The 22,747-nt window shown below is 46.0% G+C and overlaps 1 protein-coding gene across 2 annotated transcripts in view; it reads right to left on the bottom strand.

The window, feature by feature from the left end:
* The window catches only part of nrn1la (neuritin 1-like a), an 82,731-nt gene that overhangs the window by 51,562 nt on the left and 8,422 nt on the right, over window positions 1–22,747 (bottom strand). For both annotated transcript variants that reach the window (XM_038806812.1, XM_038806813.1), the window contains exon 2: window positions 2,216–2,366. In XM_038806812.1, the coding sequence (XP_038662740.1) occupies window positions 2,216–2,366 (151 nt within the window). The remainder of the gene's footprint in view (window positions 1–2,215; window positions 2,367–22,747) is intronic.

The raw sequence follows: 22,747 nt of genomic DNA, 5'->3' as shown, positions 1-22,747 counted from the left end.
AAAGGAAACATTTTGGGCCTGTACTCACCAATTCCAGATTTAATGCCCCCCACTGTTCTGCTTTAGATTTATCCAGAAGTAGCTCTTCCCAATCAATTTTGGCCAGATCCTGCTTTATTTTAATAAAATCAGTGTTCCCCCAAACCAAAACCCTTTTTTGCAGAACATCTTTTTCCTTTGCCATGATGTGTGAGATGCACAACGCAGTTCTAAACATCTATAATATTAATAATAATCTTTATTAGTGTCTCAAGTAGGCTTACATTAACACTGCAATGAAGTTCTGTGGAAATTCCCACGTCACCACACTCCGGCGCCCGTTCGGGTACACTGAGGGAGAATTCAGAATGTCCAATTCACCTAGCAGCACGTCTGTCAGGACTTGTGGGAGGAAACCCGGAGCACCCGGAGGAAACTCATGCAGACACGGGGAGAACATGCAGACTCCACGCAGACAATGGCCCAAGCCGGGAATCGTACCTAGGACCCTGAAGCTGTGAAGCAACTGTGCTACCGTGCCGCACCACTGGTGACATAATAATATCTATTATCTGGCATACACAGGGAATGGGTGGAGCCGGTTCATCAACATTGTTGGATAATGGAGAATCCTATTTACCAATGGAATACTGCGTAATATTTGTAGCAGGAATTAAAATCCAAGCTGCGGGATTCTCCATCAGTGGGGTCCTCCGCCCTGCCAGCAGCCGTGCGTTTCCAACGGCGGGGGTGGCCAACAATGGGAAATCCCATTGGCTGGTTGAGGGAATGGAGAATCCCGTCCAAGAGTTCAGGAAGTGAAGAACAGTCTTCCTTTTACTTCTAATCGTCAACAGAACATTAAAACATAAATTAATGTCTAAAACAATACAGTTTACAGGTCTGGGTTCCAGATAACTTTGTAATTGCTTCTGCTTTGTGAAGTGTTAGGAGAGTATCAGGAGAATATCAGGAATTCCGGTTAGTAGAGAACTCCAGTTGGTGGAGTGCTAGATAACAGAATGTTTATTGTATTATCAACTGAAGCCTATCCTTAGCAGGGAATCACTGCCACTATACCCCTGTTCAATGGGCCTTTCTTCCTAAACCACCTTCATTATTTTCCTTGAAAACTTCCTGCACACCTGCAACTAAGTGTTTTATTTGCTGCTGAAAATGTGAAATCACACACTTTCTAAACCAGGTAGATGATCGAAATGCCAGTTTACACCCATCCCATCACCTCTTGATCTCACCCTCATATTACCCCTCCTGTGTCAATTGTGATTTAGTTGGTAACATTCTTGCCTCTGAGTCAGAAGGTGTTGGATTCATGGTCCCACTCCTGAGACTTAAGATCGAAAATCTAGGCTAACGCTGTATGCAGTGCTGAGAGAGTGCAACACGATTGGACGTTAAAGCATGGTCCTGTCTCCCCTCTTACATGGATGTAAAAGATCATAGAATCATGGAATTTACAATGCAGAAGGAGGCCATTCAGCCCATCGAGTCTGCACCGGCCCTTGGAAAGAGCGCCCCACTTAAGCCCACACCTCCACCCCATCCCTGAAACCCAGTAACCCCACCTAAACATTTTGGACACTAAGGGGCAATTTAGCATGGCCAATCCATCTAACCTGCACATCTTTGGACTGAGGGAGGAAACCGGAGCACCGGAGGAAACCACAGGGAGAACGTGCAGATTCCGCACAGGCAATGACCTAAGCCGGGATTCGACCTGGGACCCTAGAGCTGTGAAGCAACATTACTAACCATGCCACCCCATGGCATTATTGCGAAGAAGAGCATAGCAGCTCTCTGGCCAATTTTTATCCCACAATCGCTATCACAAAAACAGATCATCTGGTTATTATCACGTTGCTGTTGGTGGGAGCTTTCTGTGTGCAAATTGGTTGTGCGTTTGCTAAGTTACAACAGGGACTCCACTTTAAAAGTACTTCATTGGTTGTAAAGCATTGGAACGTCCTGTGGTAATGAAAGGTGCTACCAGTGTGTCTTTTCTTGGAACTGCATCAAGCATTTTTTGACATTTGACACCCCCATGTAAATAAGTTGCCGTTGTTGCTGGTCAGCCAAGGAGCAGCCCAAGATGGTTCATTCCCACTTTTCCCTCACCCCCCGTAGAAAGTAATCTATCCCTAACCTCAAAAGCATCAGTACAAATGGGCAGCGTTTCGGTGGCCCAGGAGCATGTAGTAAATAACCGTAAGCTCACCGGCACACTGTGTCCAGTTCCTTCACTTCTTCGGTTTCACCTTCAATATTTTTGGCCAGACTGTCTCCCAACTTCAGCAGACATTCAGCAAATCCTTTGTATATGTGACTACATTTCATGCCAGTCGCACCAGCTTCATTGAAGAAAAGAACTGGAAATTAAAGTGAAGATCATTACACATACACCAGCGTTTACATGAGCCTTCAATAAAAACTGTACCTTGAGTACACACAGGACTTGTTTGATTGAGAGATATGAATTGCAGGGAGAGGCCAGAGAAGTCTTTTCCAGTCCGATACTTTCCTATGTTCTTTTCTTCACTCTGTTGGTTATGCTTGCAGTCATCAATACTACCTCAGAAACAAAACGTCTTGTAGAATATTCTGTGCTATATACATCAAACTGAAATAAGCTTTGACTCACCAATAGCATTCCCAGCTCTAAGGTTATGCCTTCATGACCCCTCTGTACAGTCTCAAAAAGTGGAGACAGTAGTTCTGGAGTTTACATACTGGGTTCACATCCAACAGAATACTCACATCTGTTAATACTAGAGTGGTTGCCTCCATCCTCACCCACCATTCCTCCCTCAAACCACCCCCCCCCCCGCCCCGCCCCACCCCCGCCATTGTAGTCCTGACAAACAGGACAAAGTTCCAGCCTTCAAACACTGGGCGACAACCAAGAGGATACCCCCACTCAATGAGAATGGAATGGTGACCCCACACTGCATCAAACTGGTCCTCCAGGGAGGGATCTGTAAATCAGGCTATTGATCTCTCCCTGTGAAACAGGATCGTCATTACAGAAACAACACGGGGCACGATATGCTGGGGTAAAGCAATGGAAGAGCGTCATAGCATTTTAGAGTTTTACAGCACAGAAAGATGTCCTTTGGGTTGGCATGGTGGTTAGCATTGCTGCCCCACAGCGCAAGGGACCTGGATTCAATTCCAACTGTGCGGAGTTTGTATGTTCTCCCCCTGTCTACGTGGGTTTCCTCCGGGTGCTCCAGTTTCAGATTAGGTGGATTGGCTGTGATAAATTGCCCCTAGGTGTCCAGGAATGTGCCGGTTAGGTTATGGGGATAGGGTGGAATGGACATGAGAAAAGTGCCCTTTTGATGCAGACTCAATGGGCCGAATGGCCTCTTTCTGCACTGTAGGGATTCTATGGATTCTATGATCCATCATGTCTGCACCAGCCTTCAAGCAACTATCTATTCTCATCTCATTTTCCAGCATTTGGTCCATAACGTTGTACGCTCTGGCGTTTCAAGTGCTCACCTAATTGCTTCTTAAATGTTGTGAGGGTTCCCAACTCTACCGCCCTTTCGGGCAGTGAGTTCCAGAGTCTCACTGCCCTCTGGGTGAAAATGCTTTTCTTCAAGTCCCCTAAAGTCCCCTGCCCTTTACCGTAAATCTATAACCCTGGTTATTGACCCCTCTACTAAGGGGAAAAGTTTCTTCCTATCGACCCTGTCTATGTCCCTCATAATTTTGTACACATCATCAGGTACCCCGTCAGCCTTTTCTGCTCCAAAGTAAACAACCCCAGCCTAACCAGCCTCTCTTCACAGCTGAAATGCTCCAGCCCAGGCTGGTGAATCTCCTCTGCACCATTTCTAGTGCAATCACCTCCTTCCTATTGTGGGGTGACCAGAACTGCATGCAGTACTCCAGCTGTGGTCAAACAAGCATTTTATACAGCACCAACATGACCTCCAACTTGGAGAGGCAAGATTTGACCAGGGATAGTCCGCATGGCTTTGTTTGAGGAAGGTCATGCAAACGAATTTGATGGAATTTTTTGAGGAGGTGATCATGTGTAGATGAGGGTAGTGTAGATTACATCGTTTTTTAAAAAATATTTTTTATTCTCCTTCTTTTTCACATTTTCTCCCAAATTTCCACCCAACAATAAACAATAATCAGAAACAAATGTAATGCCCCCATATCAATAACAACAATCCCATTTTCCCACCAAACCCCAAACATTAACCCGCATGTTAACATAAACAAATGACAAAAAGGAATCAGGAATCACCCATAGTCACCATCAACACATAGATCATATAATTTACAGTGCAGATGGAGGCCATTCGGCCCATCGAGTCTGCACCGGCTCCTGGAAAGAGCACCCTACCCAAGGTTAACACCTCCACCCTATCCCCATAACCCAGTAACCCCACCCAACACTAAGGGCAATTTTGGACACCAAGGGCAATTTATCATGTCCAATCCACCTAACTTGCACATCCTTGGATTGTGGGAGGAAACCGGAGCACCCGGAGGAAACCCACGCACACACAGGGAAGATGTGCAGACTCCGCACAGACAGTGACCCAAGCCGGAATCGAACCTGGGACCCTGGAGCTGTGAAGCGATTGTGCTATCCACAATGCTACCGTGCTCTCCCTCCCAACGCTCCCAGCCCCCGACCTCCCTAATGTTCGATGTGATCCAATTCTCGAAAGTGCACAATGAATAACGCCCATGAATTGTATAACCCCTCCATCCTTCCCCTCAGTTCAAATTTGACCTTTTCAAGTGTCAAGAATTCCAGCAGGTCCCCCCGCCATGCCAGGGCACAGGATGGAGAGGTTGATCTCCACCCTAACAGGATCCGCCTTCGGACGATCAACAAGGCGAAGGCTACAACATCTGCCTCCACGCCCGTTTCCAACCCCGGTTGTTCCGACACCCCGAATATGGCCTCCCGAGGGCCGGGTCCAGTTTCACGTGCACCACTTTAGAGATTACCCTAAACACCTCCTTCCAGTAATCCTTCAGCTTTGGACAAGACCAAAACATATGAATGTGGCTTGCAGGCACCCCCCCCCCCCTCCCCCCGCAACGCTTGCCCACATCTTCTACCCCCTCAAAGAGCAGGCTCATCCTCGCCCTTGTAAGGTGAGCTCTATACATACACTAGCTTCAGCTATATCAGCCCCAAACTCGCACAGGAGCTGGAGGCGTTCACCCTCCGGAGCACCTCACACCAGAACCCCTCCTCCATACCCTCTCCCGACTCTTCCTCCCACTTTGCCTTGATCCCTTCTAGCGGCGCCTACTCCTCCTCCAAAATAGCCCCGTAAACCGCCGATACTACCCCCTTCTCCGGTCCCCCTGTCGTCAGCGTCTCCTCCAGCAATGTGGAGGCCAGCTCTACTGGGAACTCTGTATCTCCTTTCTCGCAAAGTCTCGAACCTGCATGTATCTAAATATTTCCCCCCTGCTCCAGCCCATACTTCACTTCCAGCTCCTTCAATCCTGCAAAACGGCCCCCAAGAAACAAATCTTTTAGTGTCCTAATTCCTTTCTCCTCCGATCTCTGAAAATTTCCATCCCACTTCCCTGGCTCAAATCTATGGTTCCCCCGAATCGGCATTTCCCTTTACACTGCCCCCAACCCGAAGTGCTGTCAAAACTGCCTTCAAATTCTCAACAAAGCTGTACAGACGACGTAGTTTATATGGATTTCAGCAAAGCCTTTGACAAAGTCCCACATGGGAGACTGATAAAGAAAGTAAAAGCACATGGGATTCAGTATAACGTGGCAAGTTGGATCCAAAACTGGTTTACCGATAAGAGATAGAGGGCGGTGGAAAAATGTTGTTTATGTGATTGGAGGTCGGTGTCCACTGGTGAAACACAGGCATCAATACTAGGTTCATTATAATTCATGAGATATATAGATGAGAATGTGGGGGGATGATAAGTAAGTTTGCAGATGACGCCAATATTGGCACGATGGTTAATAGTGAGGAAGAAGGTCTTAGATTGCAGGAAGATATATATGGGTTGGTCAGATGGGCAGATCAGTGGCAGATGGAAGGAGATCAAGCCAAGGCAGTGCTTGATGAATGGCAGAATACTAGGAAGCTCAGAAGGATCTTGGAGTGCATGTCCACAGACCTCTGAAGGCAGCAGGACAGGTTACTAGCCTAGTTAAGAAGGCACATGGGGGCTAGGTCAGCACGGTGGCACAGTGGCCACTGTCCGTGTGGAGTTTGCACATTCTCCCCGTGTTTATGTGGGTTTCGCCCCACAACCCAAAGATCTGCAGGTTAGGTGGATTGGCCACGCTAAATTGCCCTTTAATTGGAAAAAATGAATTGGATACTCTAAAAAAAAAATTTTTTAAAGAAGGCACATGGGACACTTGTCTTTATTAATCATGGCATAGATTATAAGAGCAAGTAGGTTATGTTGGAGCTGCACAAATCTTTGGTTAGGCTACAGCTGGAGTACTGGGTGCAGTTCTGGTTGGCTCACTGTAGGAAGGATGTGATTGCACTGGAGAGAGTGCAGAGGAGATTCACCAGGATGATACCTGGGATGGAGCATTTGAGCTATGAAGAGAGGCTGGATAAGGTTGTTTTCTTCAGAGAATGATGTGGAGATGCCGGCGTTGGACTGGGGTGAGCACAGTAAGAAGTCTTACAACACCAGGTTAAAGTCCAACAGGTTTGTTTCAAACACGAGCTTTCGGAGCACGGCTCCTTCTTCAGGTGAGTCACCTGAAGAAGGAGCCGTGCTCCGAAAGCTCGTGTTTGAAACAAACCTGTTGGACTTTAACCTGGTGTTGTAAGACTTCTTACTGTTCTTCAGAGAAGGCTGAGGAGGGACCTGGTTGAGGTGTGCAAGACTATGAGGGGTATGGACAAGGTGGATAGGAAGCAGCTGTTCCCCTTTTAATTGAAGAGTCAATAACACGGGGGCATAATTTGAGGTGAGGAGTGGAGGTTTCGGGGGGATTTGAAGAGACGTATTTTCACCCAGAGGGTGATGGAAGTCAGGAATACATTGCCTGGGAGGGTAGTAGAGGCAGAAAACCTCATAACCTTTAAAAAAATACGTGGATGAGCACTTGAAATGTCAACATCCAAGTCTATGGACCATATGCTGGAAAGTGGCATTAGTATAGACAGTGTAGTTTTTCCAGTGCAGACTTGATGGGGCTGTGTCTCTTCTATACTGTACGACTCTATGACCCTGCTCTTAGATTCAATGCCTTGTCTAATAAAGGCAAGTATCTAATATATCTTCTGAACCACCTTATTTACCTGTCCTGCCACTATGTAAGAAGAAGATACAGCAAACTGTTACTGAGGCATGTTACAATAATACATAATGAAGCAGGTTAAAATTACACTTTAACATGTACGTATAGGTTTCCTTTCAAAAGTACACCAGATGTAAGTTTGGATCTTTAATAATTTATGTACCTTGTGCATGCATTTTACTGAAATTGAACGAAACACATCCGCCACATTCGGAACTCCCCGTTCATCCTCCCCGGGGCAAACCGGTGATTATCACAGATTAGGGACTAGACCGATGCTCCCACTGCTCCCACATATCTCCACATTGCCCCCAGACTCTCAAGGCCGCCACCACCATGGGGCTGGTGGATTACCGCGCCGGCGGAAAGGCAGAAGCGCAGTTACCAGCGCCCCCAAACTTGTGCACTTGCAAGACGCCGCCTCCATACGCACCCACCCCCACCAGCCACTTCCTAATCATGGCTAGTAATAATTGCTAAAGTTCAGCAGCGCCAGCCCTCCCTCTCCCCGACTCCGCTCCAGCATTACCCTCCTCACTCATGGGGACTTGCCCCCCCCCCCCCCCCCATACAAAGCCCGCTATAACTTTATTGACCCGCTTAAAAAAGGACCGCGGAATGAAGATGGGGATACATTGAAATACAAATAGGAATCTCGGGAGGACCGTCATTTTCACCGTTTGGACTCTGCCAGCTAGAGACAATGGGAGCGCATCCCATCTCCGGTAATCATCTTTCATCTGATCCACCAACTGGGCCAAGTTCAATTTATGTAGCAGGTTCCAATCCCGCGTCACTTGGATATCTAGGTCCTGAAACTGTCCCCTACCAATCTAAATGGCAGTTCCCCCAGTCGCCTCTCCTGACCCCTCGACTGGACCGCAAACATCTCACTCTTCCCCATATTAAGCTTACCCCCTGAAAACCGGCCGAATTCCCCTAAAATTCCCATGATTTCTTCCATCCTAGGGGCTTTTTACAGTAACTCCATTGAAGCCTACTTGTGACTATAAGCGATTATTATTATTATTATCCCCTCAATTGGATCTGAAACAGACAGAAGCAGGTCGTCCGCATACAGCAAGACTCTGTGTTCTGACCCCCCCCCCCCCCCCCCCCCCCCCACCCCGGCCAGCCTCTTCCAGCCCCTTGGGGCCCTCAGAGCAATTGCCAGCGGCTCTGTAGCCAGCGCAAGCAGCAGTGGGGAGAGGGGGTATCCCTGCCTCTTCCCCGGTGCAGTCTAAAATAGTCCGAAGTCGTCCTGTTCGTTCGTACACTGGCCATAGGAGCCTGGTACAGCAACCTGACCCAGTCAATAAAGCCCCTCCCAAATCCAAACCGCCCCAGAACCTCCCATAAATAATCCCACTCAACCCGGTCAAAAGCTTTTTCCGCATCCATCGCGACCACTACCTCCACCTCCCTACTTTCCTGGGGCATTATGATCACGTTTAGCAGCCTTCTTACATTGGCCACCAGCTGCCTGCCCTTAACGAACCCCATCTGATCCTCCCCAATAACGTCCGGAACACAATCCTCAATCCTGGAGGACAAAATTTTGGCCAACAGTTTGCCGTCTATGTTCAACAGGGAAATCAGCCTGTAAAACCCACATAGCTCCAGGTTCATGTCCCGTTTCAGGATAAGCGAAATCGCAGCCTGCGACATCGTCTGGGGCAGAACCCCTCTTTCCCTTGCCTCATTAAACACCTTCATCAGCACCGGTCCCAATATCCCGGAGTACGTTTTGTAAAACTCCACTGGGTACCCGTCCGGTCCCGGGGCCTTACCCGACTGCATGGCCTTCAAGTCCTCCACTATCTCTTCCAACTGGATCGGGCCCCAGTCCTTCTACCAGCTCCCCCTCTGCTTTCGGGAAAGTCAGCCCCTCCAGGAAGTGCCTCATCCCCTCCGGCCCCGCAGGGGTTCCGACCTGTACAACCTGCTGTAGAAATCCCTGAACGTCCTGCTCACCCCTGCCGAGACCCCAGCCGAGTTCCCATCCCCGTCAATAACGTTCCTTATTTCTCTGGCTGCCTCCCTCTTTCTAAGCTGCTGTGCAAGCATCCTGCTGGCCTTCTCACCATGCTTGTAGATCGCCCCCCTCGCCTTTCTGAGCTGTTCCACTGCCCTCCCTGTGGTTAACAAGCCGAGCTCCGCGTGCAGCCTCTGCCGTTCCCTTAAAAGCCCTATCTCTGGAGTCTCCGCGTACCTCCTGTCGACTTGTAGAATCTCCTTTACCAGTCGCTCCATCTCTGCCCTGTCCGCCCTGTCCCTGTGAGCCCGGATAGAGATCAGCTCTCCTCTCACCACTGCCTTCAGCGCTTCCCAGACCACCGCTGCTTAGACCTCCCCCGTATCATTCACCTGCAGGTAATTTTGTCTGCATTCCCTCAGCCTCTCGCCCACCGCTTCGTCCGCCAATAGCCCTACATCTAACCTCCATTGCGGGCGCTGATTGCTATCTTTACTAACCTGCAGGTCAACCCAGTGTGGAGCATGGTCCGAGATTGCGATCGCCGAGTAGGCAATGTTGTGTTTTAACCATTTAAAAATATTAGAATACAAAAAGCAAAAAGTATGCAGAAACCCGCAATGTGCCCACCAAGTCTGCACCCTGTATTATTTCTTTTTATTATTGTGAACTGTTCACAATTAACAATTGTCTATTATTCTTAAATAGTGCCCAACAGTAAGATAATTGCATATCCACGAAGGAGCATAGGCATATCTCTCCATTAGAGAGGGACAATTGGTTATATGTAGTTTGAGGGGCACCGCTCTGCAAGCATGGGGCAAGGCAAGGGAGCTATCCTCCATGAAATACCATAGCTAGTCTGAGGATTGAACGCACACTGCACGCACGCATTCTGCATCAAACTCGAGCCATCTAGCCAACCAAGCTAGAGAGAAGGCTGTCCAACAGGGAACTGCTGGAGTAAAATGAGTACCACTTGAAAACTTGTATTTTAATCAAAGGTTAAGCAAAATGTTCACTCTACCAAAAACTGCAAGAAATCATGTTTTAAATCTATGTTCAACAAAACGATGATGAAAAATGTTTCTACAAAAACAATAAAACATACATCATAAGAGTGCAATTCATTACAGAGTGGACAGGATATACCTAACTAAGCCAAGAGAGTGCAGTGAATGTGTCTGGAACATAGGCACAGCCACTGGAGTAAGGTGCACCAGTCATGTCGGGGACACCTGCTCTCCCTCCTAATAGTTTCATTTGTAATAGAACATAGAGAACATAGAACATACACTGCAGAAGGAGGTCATTCGGCCCATAGAGTCTGCATCGACCCACTTAAGCCCTCCCTTCCACCCTATCCCTGTAACCCAATAACCCCTCCCAACCTTTTTTTGGTCACTAAGGGCAATTTAGCATGGCCAATCCACCTAACCTGCACAGGGCTAAATCGCTGGTTTTGAAAGCAGACCAAGCAGGCCAGCAGCACGGTTCGATTCCCGTAACAGCCTCCCCGAACAGGCGCCGGAATGTGGCGACTAGGGGCTTTTCACAGTAACTTCATTTGAAGCCTACTCGTGACAATAAGCGATTTTCATTTCATTTTTCATTTCATTTCTTTGGACTGTGGGAGGAAACCGGAGCAACTGGAGGAAATCCACGCAGACACGGGGAGAACGTGCCGACTCCGCACAGACAGTGACCCAGCGGGTTTTGTCCCTTGGTTTAAATATCGAATTGCATCACTATCTCCACCAATAGGTTTTATAAGATAAATCCTATTTTACCTTCACTATTTAAGATCAAGTCATTCAACTCTCCTTATGGTTCAGGATTCTCTGTCACATGAACAATACTTTTGCCACGATCAGAGAAGGTTAAAGGGTGCCCAATACCTGTGGTCTCCAGGATGAAGGGGTTGAGATAAATATATGGAAGCACATTTGAGATTCCGTCATTTACATCTTCAACTTTTGGTGATGAATGCGGTTCACAAACGTTACAGGATGATTATATCATTGAGGCCTACGATCTGGAATATGTCTGCACAAGTAATGTGCACTGGATTAGAATGTGTTCCGCCCACAATTTTCAAATGTACCAGTTGAACAATCAAGATAAATTCAGACAGATTTCCAAATTGGGATCTGTGAACCTTTAAATGTTCCGTGAGGAGATCCTGGGGTCTTCGAACCTAGTCAGAGTTCTTTCAGACCCAATCGGACTGACACCACAAGTAGAGTGTTCTCAGAATTCTACATTCAAAACTTTTTCCCATATTTCCTTACTTAATCTCAGCATATTATTTCCATTCTTCTATCCTAATTTTAAATGAACTATTCTGTAATGATGGCATTGTTTTCCCTCGGGTGACTGACACCATCTTTTGGTAGTGTCGTCTGAAGGTGGGGGGGGGGGGGGGGGGCCACGGTAGTTTGTTGATACGCTCGAGGGTCTTTGCATCAAAAGGTTTAAATATCACTGCCTTCAATAGTAGATGGCAATTATTTTTTTTCTGCGGAAGAGGGGAATAAAATTAGTCCTGAAAAGCTGAGTATCAGTTTTGTAAAGACAACTTCCAATCCAAGTGGCAATAAGACATAGCTCGATGATGCTGACGTACTGCTTGTTTCCAAGCAAAGTGTGAGTTTATCTCAATGTTTCAAGGACAATAACCTACCACTCTGTCTTACAAAAAATCTCAACCCCAAAGTTATCCAACAAAATGATCTGTTTTAAAGGAAACCTACATAGGCTCATCAAGGTTATCTGAATAATATTTTTTTTTTTTTTTTTTTATAAATTTAGATTAGCCAATTATTTTTTCCAATTAAGGGGCAATTTAGCTTGGCCAATTCACCTACTCTGCACATTTTTGGGTTGTGGGGGCGAAACCCACGCAGACACGGGGAGAATGTGCAAACTCCACACAGACAGTGACCCAGAGCCGGGATCGAACCTGGGACCTCAGCGCCGTGAGGCGGTTGTGCTAATCACTAGGCCACCGTGCTGCCCTCTGAATAATATTTTTAACCCCAATCAGCATCAAGTGTGATTCCATGGTCACTAGCACTTTGCCCAACGAACCATTTCTCAGCAGGTTATTTCATTAAACTTGCACTCGCGTGCACTTTCCAACATGGGTCACTGAATAATAAGTAACCTTGCGTCCCTCGCCAACCCCCCTACCGGCCCACCCCTTCATTAGCTATGGGAAGTTGAGGTGAATGGCAACAGCAGCTCCTCCCCCCCCCCTCCCCCTCTCTCTTTTAAGCCATTTTAGATTTATCAGAACAAATATGGTTCCCTGCCCAAATTGGAGATTGAATCATCATAGAATTTACAGTGCAGAAGGAGGCCATTCGGCCCATCGAGTCTGCACCGGCTCTTGGAAAGAGCACCCTACCCAAGGTCAACTCCTCCACCCTATCCCCATAACCCAGTAACCCCACCCAACACTAAGGGCAATTTTGGACACTAAGGGCAATTTATCATGGCCAATCCACCTAACCTGCACATCTTTGGGCTGTGGGAGGAAACCGGAGGAAACTCACGCACACACGGGGAGGATGTGCAGACTCCGCACAGACAGTGACCCAAGCCGGAATCGAACCTGGGACCCTGGAGCTGTGAAGCAATTATGCTATCCACAATGCTACCGTGCTGCCCTTGGCAGATTCTCAGCTCTCTTCACCTGCTGCTCTTGCATAACCCACCAGGAGGTGCATGTGAGCAATCCAAGGCCAATGCCACCACTTTTCCTTCTCATTTTCTGAAGGGAGCATCTTTCTCTCCTGACATGGTGCAGGTGACACTGAAGCCAACCTGGTGCCTTGCACTATTCTGGGATATTGTGCAGCAGTGTTACCAAACATTATAACATCAGAAATCTCAGCTTTTGCCGATCTCCCGGATTCCACTTTGCAACACACACCTGCTGAACATTTACAACAACCTGTTTTTGCAGGCATTTTTCATGAAAGAAAATGCTACTACACATTTTAAAGCACTGGGGGGAAAAAAACTAAATAATATAATAAAAGGTTGATTAGTTGAGATTTTCCAGTTGCGTACTGTGTTATTGAAGGAAGGAGCAGCAGGACTAAACATTGCGTGCAACTGCTGCTGTTTACTTCAAATCCCTAATTACTCAAATGAGTCCCTAGTGAACATTAGCAATTAAGAAAGTGCTTTTCACCACAAACTCAATCCTACACTTGTTAATCCGTTATGTATATAAAAGGAAGATTTCTTGAATATTGGCCATGTTCCTGCTGAGTGTAACTAGTTTAAGATAAGAATATTAATTTAGCTCAGTTTTGAGTTAGTCATGAAGATATTATTGTCTTAAATCTGACTGCTACAAGTAAAGGTTTTCAGTGAACCTGGACAACTGACTTAGGTTTATTTATAGTGCATACTCTTGGCTTAAGTTGTTTATTTTCAAGTTTCAGGAAAGATGAACGACAATCCAGAACAATAATAAGTTATTGATGTGTTTGAAATGGCAACATATCTTCAAATAATGCAATTGTGGCACAGGTAGATATTTCTACAAGGCAAAAAGTCACTATAACATTATTTGTGATAGGTACTACCAGGTTGTTTTATATGATTTCACAAAGTTTTGCTGCATAGGACCTTTTGCTGTTGAAACTGAACTAATAATGGAAGCCATGTTGGCAGGGAACAGTCGTAAGATCAAAATTATCCATTATACCTTAGAAATGTCCAAGATAGCCATACTATGATCCTGAATCTGATGCCAAAATACTCAGTACCCCTTCCACATGTCAAAACTAGAATTTAAATTTCCTAACTCAATGCTGAAAAGGGATCTATGTTTGCATTCATTCATGGAATCAGGTGGTTTTATAGAATTTACAATGAAATTATTTATTTTGCTATTTCGAAAGCAAATAATCCATTGAACCATAAGTTACTACATTACATATACTGTACATGCATATTTGTTCCAGGGACATTTTGCTGTTTTGCTACACATTTTCTCTCAATCATTGATATTTTTCAGACATATGGTAATGAGCCAAAACCAATCAAGAGGGTGTCATGTTTTATCACTAGTCTCCGCTGAGATAGCTACTGTCAGTTGGGGCAGTGCCATGGTCTCCAAAGTGGTCTGGGTCAAGAATGAGAAGGGAATCTGGCATGGATCCTGGTCCTTACCGCTATCCAGTGGTTCCTACTGGGAGGTGTAACCATGTAGTTGTTTAGCAAGGATAAGGTCAGGTTCAGCTGTATTACCCCTCACCGTCAAGTAGTGTGACACCATTCACTGTCCAACCTCACATTACTGGAGCGCATGCCCATAGAAACATGTCCTGGCTCAAGACAGTAGAATATGGAGAGGCAAAACAAAATTTGAAGAGATCATTTTAAAGTGTTGTTTGCATTTGATAAAATCTGATGCAACAAGGTTCAGGATTCTCAAATACATTCAAAATGACAACAATTGCTCTCATTAGAAACACAGAACTTCAACTTATGTCAATTTCACCATAACTAATTGAAGACAGGAATTAGCTAAGCTTTCCATTTCCTTTATGGACTGTGTGCATGTCATGGAGCCTGATGGGCCACATGTAAAGTGAAATCAAAAAGTTACCATTAATGAGCAGTCATCTGAAGCTGCAGGTACTAAGGGATGAGTTATATGGATTTGGGAATTATTCACATAAGGAGCAAGGGCCTGTTCCAAACCTTTAGCCAGAAAAGTCGAGAGAACAAACCTGAATGAGGAAGGTAACTCTGCCATTTCCCCCTCAGAGAGCGTGGCTCGGAAATAGGGCTATAATGTAGCAGTCCTCATTTTCTCCAAGTCTCCATTTTGAGATCAGAATTAACCAATATCAGTAGGATTATCAGTTGAGTTACTTGCTGTTTATGGACAGGTTTACTGGGGCACATTGTGGCTTTAAATTGGAGTTCAGACTTGAATAATTTAAGAAACTCCAAACGGCCATTCTTTCAGAAATGTCCTCATCAGCTCTATGATGGCAATTTACTGGCAAGGCTTCACACAGGGCTGTTGTTATCATGCAGCCACCTTGATGCTCAATTCCAGTGATAATACCATCAGCAATCATTCCATCAGGAGCCCACATGACAAATGTTGGCAATGGTCTGATCATGCTATCAGGCTGACTGCCTCTCCAGGGCATTCAGTGATAGGTCTGTGTGTGCCATGATCCTCCACCCAGCATCCCATTTCCCCATTTTTGTCACAAATCCATCTCACAGTCTGATCCTAGAGGGTGTATCTGGGTTGGTGAGAGTGCTTGTGTAGCACGCCTATCAATTCTGAGCCACAAAAGAGATTTGAACACATCTTATATGCCACAAGCTCAACTCGCGTTGGGATTTTATGGTCCTAGAAAAAGGAATCTTCCTCTCTGGGATTCTGGACGACTGTGTTTAGGCTGAAGTTGATCAGAACTCTGAGGAACAAGCATCAGTCAACAGTTGGAATATATATACATTGTATTTTCTAAGCAATTCCTTTCGAACTCCTTCTTATCGCTTGGGGACACCCATCAGGGCTTTTCAGGTAAGCACTAATAGAATCTCATCAAATGTTTTAGTCCTATACAGGCCAACTGCCAGTATAAATCAACTAAAAAAACCCTGATTCACACCCCATTTCTTATTTCAATAACAGGTTAACATTCTTCAATTCCTAGACACAGTTTTGATTTTTGTGGAACTCCTAAAATATTTATTTGGGCCTCCCCATTTCGTAAGTAAACCATTCCTTCCAGCAATTATGAGGTTTCTGATGTGATCAGGGGCTAGAAATAAGGTTAAATGCATCAATCTCAAATTCCCAATGGTAAGCTACATATACGGAGCATGCCCATTGGAGAATCAGGACGGAGTGTGTACAGAATTGTTTCGAAAACCTGTTTGACTGAACGTAGAAATTGTTCATCGTTTTCATTTGTAAAGTTGCTCTTGGTCAGCCAACCACCCAACTAATTACCTCAGGGAATCACTCCAGGCTAATAAACTCAATTTTCTTGGTTGGTGAGTAGTTACAATTTGAAGAACACTGGATGGCACGGTGGCATAGTGGTTAGCACTGCTGCCTCACAGTGTCAGGGTCACGGGTTGTTTCTGACCTCCGGAAACTATCTGTGTGAAGTTTGCACTTTCTCCCTGTGTCTGCGTGAGTTTCCTCCGGGTGCTCCGGTTTCCTCTCACAGTCCAAAGATGTACAGGTTAGGTGGATTGGCCATGCTAACTTCCCCCTTAGGATGCGGTTGGAGGAGTAGGACGGGGGATCGGGCCTAGGTAGTGTGATTGTTCAAAATGTCGGTGCTGACTCGATGGGCCGAATGGCCTCCTTCTACACGGTTAGGATTCTATGATGAGGGGAGTGTCCCAGTGGGTAGCATCCCTGCCTCTGAGTCAGAGGCTCCTGGTTCGAGTCCCGCTCCAGGACATGATGTCCAAGGAAGATGCATTCATTACATGATCAAACAGGTTAAGTATCAACCGGCAAGTCCTTCCAACACACCAGTGGCAGGTGGTAATAGCAGGAGAGACTCCTGGTCAGCCACACTTGATGTGGAGTGGTACCCCTCAAGCTTTAAGCCCCTGGCCACTAATTAGCAGCCTGTTGCGGGAATTACTAGCTATGGAAACAGATGAAAGTCTGCCTTGGTTCATCATGGGGTACGTGGTGAGAATTAGAATTGGAATGTTGAAGGGGAAACACATAAGTCAATTTTGAAAATCACAAAGTCCCACAAACAATCCTAGATAATTTCTTTCAGTGGTGGCTGGTTACATCAGGAGAATTTCCACTTCACGTAGAGCTATGGAATATTTTTATAATAATCTTTATTATTGTCACAAGTAGGCTTACATTAACACTGCAATGAAGTTACTGTGCAAATCCCCTCGTCGCCACATTCCGGCGCCTGTTCGGATACACTGAAGGAGAATTCAGAATGTCCAATTCACCTAACAAGCACGTCTTTCGGGACATGTGGGAGGAAACCAGAGCACCCGGAGGAAACCCACGCAGACACAGGGAGAACGTGTAGACTCCGCACAGACAGTGACCCAAGCCGGGAATTGAACCCGTGGCCCTAGTGCTGTGAAGCAACAGTGCTAACCACTATGTTGTACCCACATAAGAAGATAAACCGAATCTTAGATTAACATCTCAATCAAAAGCTAGCATCTCCCAACAGTGCAGCACTCTCTCAGTACTGCACTCAAACATCCGTTTATGTCCTCAATTCTTTGCAGTGTGGTGAAAGTGCTACCAATGCATCAAGGCTGACACCTCATGAAAAACTAAAGCAGTTTTACGTTCTTCTATGGTTAAAATAACTTTAGTTTTCTTCTTCTTCATTTGCTAATCCCAATTCCATTTAATCTTTCTTGGAAATCCTGGCACTGCATGCTCTTTTCTTGATTGGTGTATCAATTTAAAAATAAATTAGCCTTTCAAACAAACAACAAAGTTGATAAAATGAAGGTCGCAAAGATTCAAATGTTCACTCTCAAGGTTATATCGAGTTTTATTAATATAGCGCTGTGTTATGAACCTGGAAGTTTCCTGTGGGATTTTTCCAGCAGGTTCTTTGGGACAGGAGGTAAAATCATCCAAGGGTTGGTGTGTGTAAACTCAGCGTTCAGCAGGTAGAAGAAGAAAGGAAACCATTAACATTTAAAGGAAATTCAAACACCCAGTGATTAATGAAAGGAATTATGAAAATTACAAAAGGAATTATGCCATGAGATTTCATGGGTTTTTAAAAAAATAATTTTACCGTACAAAGAAAACACAACTCATTCTCTTTTCCTGGGACCAACTCAAAAGTATACCTTAGCTAAAATTCACTTTGATGTTCCAGCTATTCACCAAAGTAAGAAAATGAAATGGCGATCCCACCATTAGCGTCTGACTAAGCAATCCTCCATTTTCTCTTCAAAACCTCACAACTGTGGACCACGATTCAGCTCAAATTTAGGCCTCGTTGCATTTGTTTGCTTGGTACCGCCACCTCAGAATCACCCCTGATTTCTTGCAGGCCCTTTTGCTTCTGGTCCCCAGCTACTTTTCAGCTCCAAGCAGACTCTTTCTTCCTCTGCCTGCTGAATGCTGAGCTTAGACACACCAACCCTTGGGTGACTTTACCTCCTCTCCCAGAGAACCTGCTGGAAAAATCCCACAGGAAACTTCCAGGATTCCAACCAAGGGCTCCACCCTGAATTACCCATCTGCATGGCAATAGAGCTCAGTTGAGATACCAACAGATTTTTAGATTAATTAACTTTAACTTCAAAATCAAACCTTTTGACTCTGGGACGCACCTGATCAATTTAAATTTCTAATGGCATCAGGGTGATTCTCCTCAGACTTTACTGCCTGCAGTCCTCCAGCTAATGAAGGCCACCTTCTGTTTTTCTGGTTTTCACTCTACTAACCCTGACTATATAAGTCTGCATGGAACCCTTTGAACTGCCATTATTTGTGGTGCTCTCGCAATTTCTAAAGTCCAGCACTTTAATTACCATACAAATTACACTAAGAATGGCGGCTGCTGCAGCTTTTGAACTGAAAATAAATGAGGTTGTAGGAGTCTTCCGGCCAGAGGCAGCAGCAGAGAGCAGGTCACATGCCTTGAATGTACACGTGACGTCAACCATCTTGTGACGCTTGTTTGGCACCAAATCACGGAGCAGCGTTGCTTCCATTTTCCAGTTGATGGCAAGAGGACTATGAACATGATTCATTTTCTTAAAAGTAAGAGACGGTCAGAGACTCAAATAGGCAGTGTACCTACTGGACAAGGTCTCTCAATAGAATCTGCTGGAGAGAGCTCCGCAGGAGAGTCCAAGACAGGACAGAGCAGTGCTAGATCTGAGCTCCAGGGCCTCTGGTTAACAGGCTACAAAGAAGGAACTTAACTCGAGAACAAAGCAGTATAAAGATGATTTATTGAGGAATGGTTTTGTCAATTGTGCCAATGCAAAAAGGGATGCAAAGGCCATGTGTATAATATGCAGTAAAGTACTGGCAAATGAGAGAAGTTTCAGATTTTGAAAGAGAAGTGGTGGGTGAAAAAATTATTTTGAGGTTGAGACCCCAGAGTCAGTTATTAACTCTGAGCTGACTCCAATTAAAAGACTACACTGTAACTGACCTGTGATGCCATATTAAAACCTCACCAAAAGCCCATGAGGCTGTCAGCATTTTGGAGTATTACGATCACAGACCAGACCCCAACAATGGCTAGGATACTGGACCAAAACCCCAACATTTTATTTTATTTTGTAAGACTGTGCGGAAAGAATACTTCACTCCAGGAGTGATTGTACGGAAAAAAACAGGGATTTGGTATTGTAAAACAAAACTTTAGTAACACAGTATTCAAATCTTAAACCTCATGCCTGAAAATAGCTTACAATTACCCCTTAAACAATACTGCTCAATACAGTAAATACAATACCCTTAATTACTATCTCAATTCCCAGTTCAACAACCAGAAAGAAAAAAATAACACTGCTCTCAATCCATCTTACATCCCAATGGCACAGAGTAATACTTGCTTTCCAGAACAGACTTGGCTCCTGTTAGAACCCCTGCAGACTCTGGTTGGGTGTTTTCAAAAAGCTGTCTCAACTGGTTTATTTCGCTTCCCCCATTGTCCTCAGACAAGTATGCACTGCTTTCAATATTATTTTTTAACTATTCTACTGTGAGAGAAAACTGCCTTACTTGTGGACTCAGTGTTAGCCAGATCAGAATGCACTCAAAAAAGCTTTCTCAAAATGTTTGAAAACCTTAGCTGATATCATCTCCACAAGCTGAAACCAAATTAACTCCCTAAATTCAAAACACATGAACTCCCCAGGGGCTTTCCCTAGTCAAACAACAGTGCATTAGCCCAGGCTTTTACGATGGTCAATTTGATCTCTGGCTCCTAAAAGCTTTCTGGTCTTACAAAACAAAGTCATTTAAAAAACATTACTACTTCAGTCAAACACACTCTAATCCAGACTTTTAACCCTTAAATTGACAAATGTTGATAATTCATGTATCTAAAATCCTGAATTTGTCACTGGAGTATAATATCCTCGGAGTACTCAGTGCTGAGTAAATCAAGCATTTTGTTGCTATTGCCCTTCTCAACGACCTACATGTGCGAGGTTGGATTTTCCATTTTTTTAAAAAATAATTTTTATTGAAAATTTTTAAATTTATACAACAACATCAAACCATAATAAAATACCAACAATAACAGTAATGACAACAATCATGAACCTTCGCCCCTCCTCAATGAACAACCCAACATATTAACAAGAATTTAAATTAACACAAAGTTAAGTTACATAACCGTAGCAAAAAAAATATAAACTATAATAAGAACACCCCCCCGTGCCCTCCCCTCTCTCTCTTCTCCCCGCCCCCCCCCCCCCCCCCCCCCCCCCCCCCCGCCGGTTACTGCCGCTATTGACCAAGATACCTATCTTTGAGCCAGGAAGTCCAGAAAAGGCTGCCACCGTTTATAGAACCCTTGTATTGATCCTCTCAGGGCAAATTTGACCCTCTCCAATTTTATAAATCCAGCCATGTCACTGATCCAGGTCTCCACACTTGGGGGCCTCACATCCTTCCACTGCAGCAAGACTCTCTGCCGGGCTACTAGGGATGCAAAGGCCAGGACACTGGCCTCTTTCGCCTCCTGAACTCCTGGCTCCACCGCAACTCCAAAAATCGTGAGTCCCCACCCTGGTTTGACCCTGGATCCAACCACCCTCGACACCGTCCCCGCCACCCCCTTCCAGAATTCTTCCAGTGCCGGGCATGCCCAGAACATATGGGCATGATTCGCTGGATTCCCCGAACACCTGGTGCACCTGTCTTCACCCCCAAAGAACCTACTCATCCTAGTCCCGGACATGTGGGCCCGGTGCAGCACCTTAAATTGGATGAGACTAAGCCTCGCACATGAAGAAGAGGAGTTGACTCTCTCCAAGGCATCCGCCCAAATCCCGTCCTCTATCTGCTCCCCTAGTTCCCCCTCCCATTTAGCCTTCAGCTCCTCCACTGACGACTCCTCCACCTCCTGCATTACCGTATAAATGTCAGACACCTTCCCCTCTCCGACCCACACCCCCGAAAGCACTCTGTCCATCGTCCCCTGCGAGGGCAGCAAAGGGAATCCCTCTACCTGTTGCCTAGCAAACGCCTTTACCTGCAGGTATCTGAACATGTTCCCTTGGGGAAGCCCAAATTTATCGTCCGTTTCCCCCAGACCCGCAAACCTCCCGCCAATAAACAGGTCCCTCAATTTACTGATGCCCACCCTTTGCCAACCCCTAAATCCCCCATCCCTGTTCCCCGGGATGAACCGATGATTGCCACCCAATGGAGCCTCCATTGAGCCCCCTGTTTCCCCCCTATGCCGTCTCCACTGTCCCCAGATTCTTAGGGTCGCCGCCACCATCGGGCTTGTGGTAAACCTCTTAGGGGAGAGCGGCAACGGCGCCGTTACCATGGCACCCAGGCTCGTACCTCTACATGACGCCATCTCCATTCTTTTCCACGCCGCCCCTCCCCCCTCCATCACCCATTTACGCACCATTGACACATTGACTGCCCAATAGTACCCCAGAAGGTTGGGCAGAGCCAGCCCGCCTCTATCCCTCCCTCGCTCCAGGAAAACCCTCTTCACTCTCGGAGTCCCATGTGCCCACACAAAGCTCAAGATACTGCTAGTCACTCTCCTAAAGAAGGCCCTGGGGATAAAGATGGGCAGGCACTGAAAGAGGAACAAGAACCTCGGAAGCACCGTCATTTTGACGGACTGCACCCTCCCCGCCAACGACAATGGCAGCATGTCCCACCTCTTGAACTCCTCCTCCACCTTATCTACAAATTTGCTGAAATTATGTTTGTGAAGAGTCCCCCAGTCCCTGGCCACCTGCACCCCCAGGTACCTAAAACTCTCCCCTGCCCGCCTAAGCGGGAGCCTACCAATTCCTTCCTCCTCGTCTCCAGGGTGCACCACAAACACCTCACTCTTGCCTAAATTTAGTTTATAACCTGAAAAGTTCCCAAACTCAGCTAGCAGCTCCATCACCCCCGGCATCCCTCCCACCGGGTCCGCCACATACAGTAACAGGTCATCGGTATACAACGACACCCTATGTTCTTCCCCACCTCGCACCAAACCTCTCCACCTCTCTGAATCCCTCAACGCCATCGCCAGCGGCTCGATTGCCAATGCAAACAACAAGGGGGACAGGGGGCAACCCTGCCTGGTCCCTCGGTAAAGCCGGAAGTACTCCGACCTCCTCCCATTCGTGGCCACGCACGCCATCGGGGCCTCATATAGCAGCCTCACTCATCTAATAAACCCTTCACCAAATCCAAACCTCCCCAACACCTCCCATAAGTACCCCCACTCCACTCTATCGAAGGCCTTCTCTGCATCCAGCGCCAC

This window comes from Scyliorhinus canicula, chromosome 9 (assembly GCF_902713615.1).
Source record: "Scyliorhinus canicula chromosome 9, sScyCan1.1, whole genome shotgun sequence".
NCBI lineage: Eukaryota > Metazoa > Chordata > Chondrichthyes > Carcharhiniformes > Scyliorhinidae > Scyliorhinus > Scyliorhinus canicula.
The sequence above is the reverse complement of the archived record's forward strand: the minus strand, read 5'-3'. Positions and strand labels throughout refer to the sequence as shown.